The 15,823-nt window shown below is 47.1% G+C and overlaps 1 protein-coding gene across 3 annotated transcripts in view; it reads right to left on the reverse strand.

The window, feature by feature from the left end:
* The window catches only part of LOC146360180 (phosphofurin acidic cluster sorting protein 2-like), a 215,882-nt gene extending 200,376 nt beyond the window's left edge, over positions 1-15,506 (reverse strand). For 2 of the 3 annotated variants that reach the window (XM_084829040.1, XM_084829039.1), the window contains exon 1: positions 15,172-15,505. In XM_084829040.1, coding sequence (XP_084685166.1) covers positions 15,172-15,365 — 194 coding nt within the window. In that variant the 5' untranslated portion in view covers positions 15,366-15,505. Of the gene's footprint in view, positions 1-15,171 lie in introns of all 3 variants that reach the window. The other variant, XM_084829041.1, reaches the window with a different exon arrangement.
* Positions 15,507-15,823: the final 317 nt, after the last annotated feature.

A 15,823-nucleotide genomic window follows, 5' to 3' on the forward strand; every position in this document is an offset into this window, starting at 1 on the left:
GAGATGGACAAGCCAAGCCAGCATTCCATGTGCTGGTATTGATGTCATTTCATTTAATATATTTCTATACCACCCCATAGCCGAAGCACTCTGGGCTGTTCACAAAAATTAAAAACCATTAAAATGCATTCCACAAAGTACAAACAAACATTTCCATAAAACAGACAGACAGATAACACACACACGGACAGCATATATCTAAAAATGATTGTTTTAAATCGGCCAAAGAGAGTCCGAGACATAATTAAAACTCATTATACTCTGCCGAATACCTGTGAGAGGGCAGTTTTTACCTGGTGCTGAAAAGATAACAGTGTTGGTACCAGGTGGGCCTCATCGGCGAGATCATTCCATAACTGGAGAGCCACTACCAAGAAGGCTCTCTCTGTTGTTGCCACCCTACAAACCTCCCTTGGAGGAGGCACCCGGAGGACGGCCTTGGATGCTAAGCGTAGTGTATGGGTCGGTTCATGCCGGGAGGGGTGCTCCATTGGGTATTGTGGTCGCGAGCCGTGTAAGGCTTTATCGGTCAAAACCAGCACTCTGAATCGGGCTCGGAAACATAAGCAGCTACTGGAAGTGGGCCAGAATTGGTGTTATACCTCCTCGTCCCTGTTATCAATCTGGCCACCGCATTTTGCACAATGTCTGTCAAACTGCAGATGTCTGTCAATCAAACTGCAAAGCCAGGAAGACATTGGGCTCATACCACAATTGAGCTGCCCACTAACACAGGAGTGGGCCACGTGTGGTGCTCCAGATGTTTTCGCCTGCAACTCCCATCAGCTGCAGTTTGCATAGCCAGTGGAGAGCCCAATGGAGAGCCAGTGTAGTGTAGTGGTGAGAGTGACGGACTGGGAGCCGGGAGATCCGGGTTCTAGTCCCCACTTGGCCATGGAAGCTCACTGGGTGACTTTGGGCCAGTCACAGACTCTCAGCCCAACCTACCGCACAGGGTTGTTGTTGTGAGGATACAACAGAGAGGAGGAGGATAATGTAAGCCGCCTTGGGTTCCTTGCAAGAGGAAAAAAGGCAGGATATAAATGCAATAATAAATAAATAAATAAATAAAATGGTGAGGGGTGAGGGGAGTTGTCGGTCAACACATCTGGAGGACCACAAGTGGCCCTCCCCTGCCCTAACAGTTCTCTCTTTATATTGTCCCTGCCTTGCCCCTAGGAGTCACCACTGCTTACACTGCAGTTCCAAATCATCAGCAAACTCCACGTAATATAAGCACTTCCCCTCGCCCCCCGTAATAAGAGCTTCTTCTTCCTGCAAGGGGTTCCGTCCAACGGATTAACACAGCTTCCCCAACCTATTGCCCTCCAAATCTGTTGGACCACAACTCCCATAATTCCCAGCCAGCATGGCCAATGGCCGAGTTAACACCCTGGTGCAGGGAAAGCTTGTTGGACAGCTGCATGCTGGGGAGGGAGGGGAATCTGATGAGGCACACATGGAGGCAAAGCAGGTGCTACAATAAAGAACACCCCAAGCAAGGAGTCCCTGCAATGCCCTGCCCCACCAACTTATCGCTTTCTCTGTAAAACTTATTTACAGAACATAAGAAACTAAGAAGATCCCTGCTGGAACAGACCGAGAATCCACTTAGTCCAGCATTCTGTTCACACAGTGGCCAACCAGCTGTCCATAGGAAACCCACAAGCAGGACATGAGTGCACCAGCACCTTCCCACCCATGTTCCCCAGTAACTAGGGTACAAAGGCTCACTGCCTCTGATACTGGAGGCAGCACATAGCCATCAAGACTAGTAGCCACTGATAGCCTTCTCCAGGAATTTATCTAATCCCCCTTTAAAGCCATCCAAATTGGTGACCATCACTACGTCTTGTTGTAGCGAATTCCACAGTTTGACTATGCACAGTGTGAAGAAGTCCTTCCTTTTATCTGACCTGAATCTCCTACCAATCAGCTTCATGGGATGCCCTGAGGTTCTAGTATTATGAGAGAGGGAGAAAAATGTCTCCCTATCCACTTTCTCCATACCATGCATAGTTCTTTACACCTCTAACACACCTCCCCTTACTCGCCTTTTCTCCAAGCTAAACCTTCCCACAGAGGGGAGGTGCTCCAGCCCCATGATCATTTTAGTTGCCCTTTTCTGCAGTTTTTCCAGCTCTACGATGTTTTTTTTTGGGTGCAGTGACCAGAACTGTACACAGTATTCCAACTGTGGTCGCACCATAGCTTTGTATAAGGGCAGTATGATATGGGCAGTTTTAATCTCAATTCCTTTCTTACAGTGTTGACTGTGTTTGTAGCACCAGGTTAATGTCCACACAAAGTAACGTCACATTCTACTGAATTTAACTAGAACGAATGATATCAAACTGGAAACTGAAAAAGAAACACACTTTCAAGCTAACTGATTGGAAGTCCATTTTTGTCATTTGCTGTACCCAAACAACCTGTTCTTAAGGTTGTACCCAAACAACCTTAAGAACAGCCTTCCCCAACCTGGACTACAGGAGAATGTGTTGGGACTACAACTCCCAGTGTCACCCAACCAGCGTAGGTGGTTGGGGAGTTGTACTCTAACACATCTGGAAGATTGGAGACCCAAAGGTAACAGTGCAATCTTATGTGTGCTTACTCAGAAGCAAGCCCATTGAGTTCATTGAAGTAAGAGTGTACACGCTTGCAGCAGCCTTAGAATCACAGAACAGTAGGGTTAAAAGGGGCCTATAAGACCATCAAGTCCAACCTCCTGCTCAATGCAGGAATACAAGTCAAAGCATCCCTGACAGATGGCTGTCAAGCTTCATTGTGAATGCCTCCAGTGTGGGAGAGCCCACTACCTCCCTAGGTAATTGGCTCCATTGTCGTATTGCTCTAACAGTCAGGACGTTTTCCTTATGTTCAGCCGGAATCTGGCTTCCTGTCACTTCAGCCCATTATTCCATGTCCTGCCCTCTGGGATGGTCAAGAAGAGATCCTGGCCTTCCTCTCTGTGACAACCTTTCAAGTATTTGAAGAGCATTATCATATCTCCCCTCAGTCTTCTCTTCTCAAGGCTAAACATGCCCAGTTCTTTCAGTCTCTCCTCATAGGGCTTGGTTTCCAGTCCCTTGATCATCTTCATTGCCCTCCTCTGAACCCTCTCCAGTTTGCCTGCATCCTTCTTAAAGTGTGGCACCCAGAACTGGACACAGTACTCCAGATGAGGCCTAACCAGTGCTGAGTAGAGGGGAACTAGTACTTCATCGGATTTGGAAGCTTCTACTTAATAGTACTTCTATTAATGCAGCTCAAAAGAGCATTTGCCTTTTTTGCAGCCACATCACATTGTTGGCTCATATTCAGCTTGTGATCGACAACAATTTCAAGATCCTTCTCGCTTGTAGTGTTGTTGAGCCACGTATCCCCCATCTTGTAACTGTGCATTTGGTTTCTTTTTCCTAGGTGCAGAACTTGGCATTTATCCCGATTAAATTTAATTCTGTTCTTTTCTGCCCAGTGCTCTTCCAGTCTGTCGATATCACATTAAATTTTGTTTCTGTCTTCTAAAGTCTTAGCTATCTCACCCAATTTTGTGTCATCTGCGAATCTGATCAGCATTCCCTGCACATCCTCATCCAAGTCATTAATAAAAATGTTGAAGAGCACTGGGCCCAGGACTGAGCCCTGTAGTACCCGGCTCGTTGCCTCTCCCCAGTATGAGAAGATCCCATCGATAAGCACTCTTTGAGTCTGATTCTGTAGCCAATTGTGGATCCACCTGGCAGTTGTTTCATCTAGCTCACTTTTAGCTAGTTTTCTAATCAAGATATCATGGGGCACTTTGTCGAAAGCTTTGCTGAAGTCGAGATATATTATATCCACAGCTTTCCCACAATCCACAAGGGAGGTTACCTGATCAATAAATGAGATCTCATTAGCCTGGCAGGATTTGTTCTTGACAAATCCATGTTGGCTTCGAGTAATCACTGCATTGTTTTCAAGGTGCTTACAGATGGATTGCTTTATCATCTGCTCCAGAATTTTCCCAGGATTGATGTCAGACTGACTGGTCTGTAGTTCACAGGTTCCTCCTTTTTGGACAACATTAGCCCTCCTCCAATCATCTGGCACTTCACCCGTCCTCCATGATTACTCAAAGAGAATAGACAGTGGTTCTGAGAATTCTTCTGCCAGCTCCTTCATTACTCTAGGATGCAGTTCATCTGGCCCTGGAGATCTGAACTCATTGAAAGTAATTAGGTGCTTTTTAACCATATGCCTATCATTCTCAAGCTGCAATCCTGCCCCTTCAGCCTGTACTTCGCCTTTGCCAGGGAGGTCATAGACCCTCTTTTGGGAGAAGACTGAGCCAAAGTAGGAACTGAGCACTTCTGTCTTTTCCTTGTCATCTGTTATCATTTTGCCATCCTTATTTAATAGTTCAACCACCATTTCTTTCCTCTGTCTATTACGATGCATGTATCTGAAGGAAGCCTTTTTGTTGCTTTTAGCATTCCTCGCTAACCTCAGCTCGTTCTCAGCTTTAGCCTTCCTGACGCCATCCCTGCAATTCTGTGCTACCTGCCTGTACTCTTCTTTTGTAGCTTGGCCTTCCTTCCACTTCGTATATGTGTCCTTTTTTGTTTTCAGGTCATCTCTTAAGCTTTTTGTGAAGCAACACTGGCTTCTTCTGTTGTCGCCCACCTTTTTTTCTTGTTGGAATGGTTTGAAATTGTGCCTTTAAAATTTCCTTTTTTAAAAAAACTCCCACCCATCTTGGACTTCTTTTCTCATTAGAGTCACTTGCCAGGGGACCTTACTTATCATTGTTCTGAGTTTATTAAAATTGGTTTTCCTAAAATCCAGGGTACGTGTTTGGCTGCACTTGGCTCTCGCTTCCTTTAGAACCAAGAACTCAAGTATAACATGGTCGCTTTCCCCTAGAGTTCCCGTAACTGCTACTGCTCCAGAGGCACTGCTTAAGAGGTTAAGCTGTGCCTCTGGAATCTCTGCATATGAGTTGCAAGCAGAGAGAAGCCCCCTACACATATACATCCTACACAGCACGAGAGCTGCTTCCCCGAGGGCAATCCTACATCACTAAGGAATACGTGGGAATACTGAATGAACCACATCACACAACCACATGCAAACGTTGCAACCAATCGAATTATTTCCCACTGACCCAGAATAACTATTTACCACCCAATGGGGTGCATATCGTTGGGAAACAGCCACAAGACTCACACAACCTGTGGATGCTCACACTCCTCTGCAGTATGATGCACACCACTGGGGGGGGGGGAGGGAGAGAGAGAGAGAGAGAGAGAGGGTAAGCCAAAAAGAAAATGCAGTTCCATCATTACTACTTCCATCATCAGAATGACTTTTGTGATAAAAAAAATATATACTATCAAAACGATTTCTCTTTAGAACATTTGTTCAATCGGGCTCTTCTTCTCCCCTCTGCCATAACCTCCTTGTTAACTCCTCATATATTTTCTGCAATGAACTTGCAGACTGCTCAAAATACATTGTCATAGTCTAGACTGCACAGGTTAACCTATGGAGGGTGGAGAGGTCTGTTGGATGGATCCTCCTGCCTTCGGGATGTGGGGGAGGAAGGGAGGCTGAGGAGGATAAAAGGGACAAGACTAGATGACCTCCGAGTCCACTAAAAAGCAAACCACCTAGGGATTCTATGGAAGAAGCTGATTTATTTGTCAAAGAACAATTTGCATAGGCTCAGCTCTTCCAGACGTCCACTGCCCTCTTCCCTTTCTGCTGTTTCTGAATAAAGGGTCCCTAAAGTCTTTAACAAGAAGAATAAAGACAATGGAGTCAAGTTAATGAAATCCCCCTCATATCTTAAATGGGCTAGCTTTATCCTCAACATTCCCTCCCACCCAGTAACATTGTTAAAAGGACCTATGCGCTTAACTTCTGTTTTTCAACATGCTCCTTGCCAAGCTTTTCGGCTTATAGTCATGTTAAAATCTCTCTAGCTTTCTGTCTCTCCCTTCCCAATTTTTGAGGAATTTACTGTTTGCAACAGAACTCCCCAAGTCTATATGGTAGGAAGAGGCAGCTTGGTGCCCTCCAGATGTTTTGGACTATAGCTCCCACAATCCATGGCCATGCTGGCTGGGGCTGATGGGAGCTGCACTGGGTGGCATCAGACTACCAAGTCTCTGCACTATAGTGATGGTGGGGGGGAGAGTTGAACTTCAACCAGGGAGACCTGAATTCAAATCTCCACTTAGCTTGGAAGTATCTCTCAGCATAACCTACCTCACAAGATTGTTGTGAGGATGAACTGGAGTAACTGTTGTGTAACCTAACCTGAGGTCTTTGGGATACAAGTGTGAGTGCCGTGGAAACAGCTCCTTCCACTGCACTCTTACCCAGTGGACCTGCTAGTTATTTATTTTTATCTACCTGTCTTCTAAAGAGCACCAGGTGAGTCCCCCACTTTTATTTTCACAACAATCTCGTAAGGTAGGCTAGGCTAAGAAACAGCAGCAGGGCCCATGTCACCGAGTAAACTCTGGCCAAATAAGGATTTGAACCTTCATCGCGCTGGCCCAAGTCCACCACTCTTAACCACGCTGCATCTCTTGTTCTCTTGGAGATTTTCCAGAAATTGACTACACCTTTCAGGGAGGGGAATATAGCACAATACTATTTTCTTTATTGATTGCTCACCAGACTGAATTACAGTCAGTTCATTCTCCCTGCAAAACACCCATGCTAAATATGAGAATCGTGTTCTTACCCTAAATAATAGTGCTCTTCATCCTTCCTGGTTCCCTGTCACGCTGGAAATGCCAGCTCATGCAGTCTGAGAATCTGCAATAATTCACCAGATTACAACAGATTCAGGCAGGTCCCTCCTGCTTCTCTCAGGGAAGGTCCCCGAGGCGGTGGGCGGGGCTGCCTACCACCTCAGAATATCCCTCACATTTCAAGTAACTTTGATCATATTTGACCCGTTACCCAAGTCAGGGCTGCAGAACCTCTTTCAGCCCAAGAGCCAAATTCCAATTTGGAGAGACTCTCGAGGACCTCATCCCAGTGGTGGGAAGGGCATATTTTAGTGTAAAGCTCTTACTACCAGCAACTAAGTAGAGTGGTAGGCGGCAGTATTGCAACTGAAACTCTCCCCACGACCTGAGTTCGATCCCAGCAGAAGCCGGGTCCCGGGTAGCCGGCTCAGGTCGACTCCGCCTTCCATCCTTCTGAGGTCGGTAAAATGAGTGCCCAGCTTGCTGGGGGAAAGGTGGTCACGACTGGGGAAGGCAATGGCAAACCACCCTGCTACAGTCTGCCATGAAAATGCCAGCATAAGCGGCGTCCCTCTAGGGGTCAGTAATGACCCAGTGCTTGCACAGGAGGAACCTTTCCTTTCCCTACAACCTTTTTATTTTATTTTATTTGCAGTTATAACAAAACAAACAGGGGGGAGACAACAAACCAACCCCCCAAAATAACAAAAAAAAATCCATTCACAATAACGATTCACAACACCATTAATTGAAAAGAAAAGAGAAGATCAAATGTAGCAGGAGCAGTAAGATCTTCAGACGACTGAATGATACGCGGCGGGTGTTTGTCCTTCCAGGCTTGCAGTATGAGTCTCTCTGCAACTGCTAGGGCTAATGCTGTGCCGAAAATTTCTCCCACATTTTTTTCAGCCATTCGCATTCAATTTGATAGAAGAGAAATGGCTTTCAAAAAGAAATTCAATGGTGAAGAAATTTCAGAGAAATTCTCATAGGTTGGATTTGGGTTTATTGGGCTTACCTTACTTAGGAGGTGGCTGAGGAGCGAGCATGAGTGTCGTGTTTTTCATTGTACAGTCATCTCTTGGCAGCCTGTAGCCTCCTCAGCTTCCTACACTTCAATTAAAGCCCAGTTTAAGGCACCATGGGGTAATTCCTCCCATAGGGCCTTTTCATCTCAGGAGGTGCAGGAAGCCCGGGAGGCTAGCTGTTATTAGGCAAGCTCAAAATCACTAAAAGATAAATCATAAAACATCCTGAATGAGGCAAAACAATGAAAACTTCTTTCATTGGGGGAGAAAACTTTCAGGAAATTGAAGAACAGACTTTGGAAGAGCACTAACTCTACCTCATCCCTGGAGTTAGACACAAGACTGCCCCCACCTGCACTGTGGTGGATGCAACCTGGGGGCCAGCCTGCCAAGATAGCATATGCTGTTGCAGTACAAAAAAACCCCAAAGCCTTACCAAAAAAAGAGAGAAGTTGTGCTACAAGCTCTGCCAATGGTGAGCCCTACTGGGAGAAACTGTTGAGGATGTCTGCTCCCCCTGAAGAAATTCGATGGCATTGTCTCCCAAATTTCTCTGCCCACAAATAAGGTGGAGAATTTCAAGAGGCCATTTGTGCACAGCTCTAGTTAGGGCTCTCAGAGTCCACTCTGGCTGGCTTAGAATCATAGAATCATAGGGTTGGAAGCCTACAAGACCATCGAGTCCAGCCCCCTGCTCAATGCAGGAAGCCTGACCCCCAGGCAGTCTCCCATCCAAGTACTAACCAGGGCTGACCTTGCTTAGCTTCCGAGATCAGACAAGATCGGGCACATCCAGCCCTTTGCTGTCCATCTGTTAATGATTGATTGATTGATTGATTGCATTTATAGCCCACCTTTTTTCTCCTCCAAGGAACCCAAGGTGACTTACATTATCCTCCTCCTCTCCATTTTATCCTAACAACAACCCTGTGAGGTAGGTTGGGCTGAGAGCCTGTGACTGGCCCAAAGTCACCCAGTGAGCTTCCCCGGCCAAGTGGGGAGGAGAACCCAGATCTCCCAACTCCCAGTCCAACACTCTAGCCGCTACGCCACACTGGCACATCACAGAAATATAATGTATAAGCTCATGAGAATCCACAATTATCACAGATTTTTCAAGAACAAAATTTATGCAGGTAGTAACTTCCAAGCAGAAAGCAAACACCACTTTTTTGAATGGGGGAAAAACTGTACAAAAGCTGGTAAACCACCAAATGGGGTTTGGAAACGGGCATGGCCATATGGGGACCCCCAGATTTGGTCCTGAGGTTCTGTACCCTTGACCTAAATAATATGTGGTTACATATAAAAATTGCCTAGTTTTATTACTGTATAAAATTAATGTGAATTTCTTCCCATATTATCTTCAGATTCAGTGTCCATACGCTCTTGACCAGACAATGAGCAGAAGATGAAGGACCAGAAGCAGAAGCCAGACAGAAGACAACTTTGGGGGAGCCAGAAAGCTAGATTATTATTTATTGTATTGTATTTATTTGTGGCATTTATATACCACTGAATATAATAAAATCTCTTAGATAACCCTTGAACAGGTCTGAAACCAGAAATTAGAGGGCCAGGAAGAGCATTAAGCACCTTCAAAGCCTTTTTCCTTTAATGCATATGCACAGCCTGAGATCCAACAAGGGACAAGATCCCAGTTTTGCAGCTACACTGAAGAAGGCCCATGCAGTCAGCTGACAGCAGCCTGCAGAAGACAAGTGCCTGCTTCCAAGCATTCAGGATGGGGCAACTCATAGGAACATAGGAAGTAACACAGGCACACAGGAAGCTCCCTTATACCCAGCAAGATCATTGGATCTACCAAGCTCAGTATTGTCTACACCAGGGATAGGAAACCTGGTACCCACTAGAAGTTTTGGCTACAACTCTCATAATTCCTGACCATTGGCCATGCTGGCTTGAGTTTGCAGGAGCTGTAGTCCAAAACATCTGGAGGAGAGCAGATTGCTTACCCCTTGTCTACACCAACAAGCAGGAGCAATCTGGGGTTTCAGGCAGAAGTCTTTCCCACCAACCCAACCTAACCTGGGATCTTCTGCCGTGCTCTACCACTGACTAAGGGTCCTTCCCCAACTCCGTATGGCTCTATAAATGGCTGAACCTGCTGACTGCATCTCCTCCTTCCATCCCCATTTCAGGCTTTTAGGTGAGCCCGACCTCCACATTGCAAAAATCCCAATCCTCATTGCAAGATTCCCTGTTAAGAACATAAGAACATATGAAGAGCCCTGCTGGATCAGACCAAGGGTCCATCTAATCAAGCATTCTGTTCACACAGTGGCCAGCCAGCTGCCTGTGGAATGCCCACAAGTAGGACATGACTGCAATAGCACCCTCCCACCCATATTCCCCAGCAACTCGTGTACATAGGCATACTGCCTCTGATACTGGAGGTAGCATATAGCCATCAGGACTAGTAGCCATTGATAGTCTTCTCCTCCTTCTGTTGTGCCTTGAGAAGCAGAAACATCAGCTGCACTCTCACAGGCAGGACATGGAGCACACGAGTTATTTCCAGAGAAGCACACCATGGACAGCCATGGTCACTAACAAAGGAACTCCAGCAAGACCTCAGTTTGGACCAAAGTGGAAAATGATATCTCAGCAGCAAGGAGAGCTTTCCTGCACAAAATGGCAGAAACCTCAAAGGGGGTGAAAGACCAACAACCTCATGACCACCTCCTGCCCCCTCTTGGCCTGAAGAATATACTGAGCAAAGGAAATGGAAGATTTTTCTTCTTCAGGTGTAGCTGTTACTGGGGATCAGAGCAACGTAGACAGCTCTCTTTCCTGTTGCTAAGAGAGAGAAGTATTCAGGTACTGTAGCAACGGTCACCATCTGAGGATTCACCTGACACTGATGAGATCTGCAGTCTGAAATGTAAGGCTTCCAGAAGGTCATTTTTTTAATTTTCTTCCAAAAAGTCATAACACACACTATCACCTTCCTTAGTAAGCCAAAGCAGCAGCAAGAGGTTTTAATTTGGAATTCCCAGCATATCCACATATATCATTCCGCAAGGGAATGATATCTACTCTGGAATTTGGCCTGCTACTACCCACTAAATTATTCTTCACCCTATGGTCTATTTGACCATCTCTGTACCAGATGAACTACAGGTAGCAATGCTCTAAGACTTCGTTTGGTCTGCATTTGTAAGAAAACCAACCTGATTTGCACCACCCAGAGTAATATGCAGATTGGAACAAATCATCCTTCTGATGTCGCACTTTTCCAAATTGTGAGATGCAGTTTGGGGCTCAAAAAACGCACCCAAATGGGCCTAAACGGGTGTACTTTTCATGTAGCTTTTAAAAAACCTAAACAACACAGATTAATGCAGAAATGGGATGGAACAGATGTATGAATGAACGTACAAGAAACTGCCATGGAATTAAAATAGTCTCATCCATTCATAGTCTAATCCATCCATCCCTAGCTATGGGATGGAGGCATTACACAGCTCGGCAACAGAGTGCATGCCCTGCATACCTAGCTTCTCTAGTTGAAGGATCACAGGCCTCAGCGCTCAAGGAAGGCGACTCACCCCATAAGGCTCTGGGAAGCCACTGGCAGTCAGAGCAGAACTCAGGACCAGGCTAGGTTAGATGAATCAACGCAATGGCTCTGTTTAAGGTAGTGATGCATTATCCCATATGGACAACTCCAAAACAACAGGTCCCAGCAGGCCCTGTGCCCTTGTAACCCCCGGTAAGTCCCCTTTCATTAATGTCACCTTCCTCAGATTTTTCTTAAGACCACAAACATGTTTGTTGCCCACATTCTCCTGAAGGGGATTTCTGGCCAGATAAGGGAGCACATCGGACTTTCCAGCCTCCCTTCTATTCCACATATAAATCCTTCCTCTTTTGAGTTCCTTCCACACAAATTTCAAGCAAGGAATGATTCAAGTATAAGACTTTTAGAAGGGGAGGAGATAGGAAAAGTTGAGGAAGGTGGGGGGAGTACATGTAGCACTTGTGTAAGAGCGTGTAAACGCATCTGCCTCCGTGATACATGGATCCTTGGGTGCATCTCACCTGGAAATTTAACACTGGCTGTGCCCAAGAGACACCTTTTATCCCTGTTTTAGGAGTCCATAGAAAAACAGTGCCTTCTCTGAAAAGTGACACTCCCTACTCTTCCTTGGTCTTCTTTCTCTCCTGTTCCTAAGCAACCTAAAGTGTTCCAGTATATCAGTATCTCAAACATCACAGCTTTTGCTAATTCCAAGCCCTGGGATGGACACCTGCTAAAAACAAAAAAGACAGAGAGATTTGACCACAAAAGATTGGCCAGAAACATCCAAAAAAGCAAGTGCCAAAGATTCCTCTGCCAGCTAACATAAAAGGAAACTGTTCCTGCATGTGATTCAGATATACTTTTTATTTTGTCAAACACAACAACAACTAGGGCACGTTAGAAGAGATCAGCTACTTGGGCATCCACTTGGTGGTAAATAACTCCCTCAATCTTCTCTGGAGGAGACCAATTCCTGGATCACCAAAACATGTTCAGACAAGACAGCGGACACAAAGACTTCACTCCCCCTGTCAAAGCTGCCACACATGCTTTTCTGCGAGGACAACTTGAAGTTGGTGTGTAGAAACTGGTGTGTGAAAATGGCGAATAGGAACAGTCATCTCCACCAATTATAGTGAAATTTTCTGTCCTTCGCACCAGCTTAAACCAACTTGTGTTCACCCAAACTGAAGGACGGTGGCATTCTAAGGGTCACCTTCCAGATCCATTAATTCAAACCTAAGTATAAAGTGCAAACATCAAGGTTAGGCAATAATAGGCAATTCAAGTATTCTTCAAACATTACAAGTATGTAAGACAACTACCCCTCATAAATCTCCTGAAGTGTCAACACTTGAGCTAAGCTTGTTTACATGAAGGACCTCACATCTTTCCCAGAAGCTTAAAAAGTTTTAAGAAGCCGCAGCAATACGAGCTGAGTGCTTAAGCTCTGGGCCTACACACACTTGATTTTTACTCCTCTTTTTGGCATCAAGTCTCTTCTGTAATAAAAAAACCTTTGCATAACAGGACACACTGACTGAAAAGCAAGAGTGACTGAGCTGTACAAACAATACAAATTGCTAATAGAAGCAAGATTCCAACTCATGATTTCTCTGCTTGGAAACAGTTGCCATCAGTTGCCATGGAATGTGACAGAGCCCATGGATACACAAACCTTTTCAGAAGCAGCTTGCTTGGGTAACATGCCCTTTTGTGCGTTTGCATGAACACTTGTTTACCAGTTTGAGAGGTTAATCCTTCTCCCCTCCGCCATCCTAAGTAATCTCAGCAAACTAGTTCACACAATTGATTATTATGCACAATATCGTTCCAGCCAGCCTTCCCCAACCTGGTGCCCTCCCAATGTGTCCGACTACAACTTCCCCATGATGATCCAGAGGGTGATAGGCTGGGGAAGGCTGCGCCATTTGTAATCTCCGAAGACACTTACAGCAAGTGCCCAGTAATCTGAAAAGGGGAGGGGGACACCTCTTTGTCACATCACTACGGATGGTAGACTGAAATGCATATGCAGGATGAACACGAGACTCTGGTTTTTTGGGAGTAGGGGTATACATGTGGGTATCTCCTCCCCAGCCAGGAGCACCTTGTCTTACTACTTCTTGTCGATCCGGCCTGTGATCCTCTTACGGTAGTCAGCCATGGCACGTGAGCCTTCTGCAGTGCACATACAGTCATGAAGCTGCACATGCTAGCAGGACAGCACAATGTTAACAGCCCAAATGGACTTCATACATGCAACTGCAATCATGCACACAGTTGCCCTGGAGAAATGACAACAATTGCTCTCTCTGGAGCAAATGGCCTGTTTACATTACATTACTGCCCCTATGCAGTTAGGTGGGCCTACACCCATCCATGTGAATAGGTGCACCTAATTCTGCTGAACATTGTCTGCACAAACAAGTGTCCAACCACACACATTCATCACATGCTATCCTTCCTACCAAAAGAACACCCAAGTAGCATTAGTAACATCTCTTCTCCCCCACCTCTTTCCCCTTGAAAGTGCCAACTTTATCACCATCATCTGGACCTTGTTCATATCAACAAGGCACAAAGAGGTGAGAACTAGCACTGCTGAGTACACAGAGAAAACAAATAGAATATGCTAGGTGTAAGTAACTGTGTAAACAGATGAGCCGTGATGCAACAATAGCACACACACACACATTGTAATTCACACTGATGTTCATTAGCAATACACATTCCCAGGAACAACAATAGCCAATAACATCTTGCCTAAACGTTAGGAGTGAACCAGTGGAGAAAATAACAGCGTGAATTAGGCCGCACTGATTTAAAGTCCTTCACACACATCTCTTCTAGCCAAGCTTTCCATTCACCAAACCCTTATACACCTCTGAACAACCACCAGCTTTCTGAGATGGCCACTCTGACAGAGAGTAAGGAGTTACAGGCCACGATTCAATGCTCCCCAAAACTGGCCTGCTGCAAAGTTAAATTTCTGACAGCCACAGGCCAGATATCACAGCTCAGGGGGTGTCCGCCACTTGCCAACCCCTATTTATAGCCAGGTTTCGATCACATTCATCAAAACAGGAGGCAGCAAACCCCAAACTGTTTCAGAGTCCAAACAGCTGACTGAAAGCATTATTTAAAAATACCCACATCTGACTTACAGCATCTTCCCTACATCAGCCCTTGCCAACTTGATGCCGGTCCAGATGGACTGGACTGCAACTCCCATCAGCCCCAGCCTAGCTGGAGATGATGGGTGTTGTTGTCCAAGGCATCTGGAGGTGCACCAAGTTGAGGAAGGCTGCCCTACCTCTTTCAGAGGCACCGCTCCCCTACACCGAAATACGCCACCCAAACTTCCTGGAGAACCTCAAAAGATCAGAAGGTAACCTCAGCTGCCCGTTGCAGGCTGAAATGTTGTGTGTGTGCACAGATGCGTGTGTAAACAATGCACACCCCTGTGCTTACTCCCGAACACAAGCCCGCCTCCTGCTAATGTACACGTTTTTAAGAAGAGGGGGGAGAGGCCACCTCCCCCCCTGTACCATCCCTAGAGGAGGCCCCACTCCAGCTCTTGTACACCACAGGCACAGCTGACCTTCAGCACTCCAGCCTACCCGGACCCCCCCCCCGCCCACGCCCCCAGACCCGCATCGACCCCTCCGAGCAACCCCACGGGGAACCACGATGCGCCCCCTCCTCAAATCCGCTCCACCTTCTCGCCAGGCGCCCCGTTATCTCCGCGCCGCGCCTCCACACCCACAGCCTTCCCCACGGCGAAGCCCCCGCTCAGGGTCGCGTCGCCCCCCGCCCCGAGGCGACCGGCCCCCGCCCACCTCACCTGGGCACGCAGCTGGGCGCCGAGCGGTCGATCTCCCAGGTGGCGAAGAGGTTCATGGGCACCGGGACCGGCCCGAGCCCTCCGGAGACCCCCGCCGCCGCCGCGCACGGACCCGCCGGGGGCACAGCCATGCCGGCCGCCCCCCCAGGCCCGGACCCCAGCGAGCCCCCCGCCGCTGCTGCCGCCGCCGCCATCGCGCCGCTACCCTGAAGCCTGAGCTGGGTGCGGTAGGAGGGGAGGTGGGGGGCGGCCGGGACCCTCGGCCCAGCCCCGACCTCCGCCTCACAGCGGGGGCGGAGCCGCCTCACGCCAGCCAATCGGTGGCGGCGGGGGCGGGGCTCGCTGTGCCCGCACGCCAACCAGCATGGAGGGGCGGGACTGGTTCCCCGACCACTAGCCAATCAGAGTGCGATGGGGCAGGCTTTGAAAGAAGGAAGGTTCGACGGGGTGTGGTCTGAGGAGAGGCGAATTAGAAACGGGGCGGGGAAACAGAACCTTAAGGACCAAAAGAACCTGAGTGGCACGAGCTTCGTCCAATAAAGAAAGTGATGACAACAACAACAACAACAACAACAACATTGTATCAGTATTATATTGATAATGCATGTTTCTCTTGGGGTTTTGCAAAAAATAAGCGCGTTAATATAAAATG

This window comes from Heloderma suspectum, chromosome 1 (assembly GCF_057233095.1).
Source record: "Heloderma suspectum isolate Gila_16-S chromosome 1, 16-S_ref, whole genome shotgun sequence".
NCBI lineage: Eukaryota > Metazoa > Chordata > Lepidosauria > Squamata > Helodermatidae > Heloderma > Heloderma suspectum.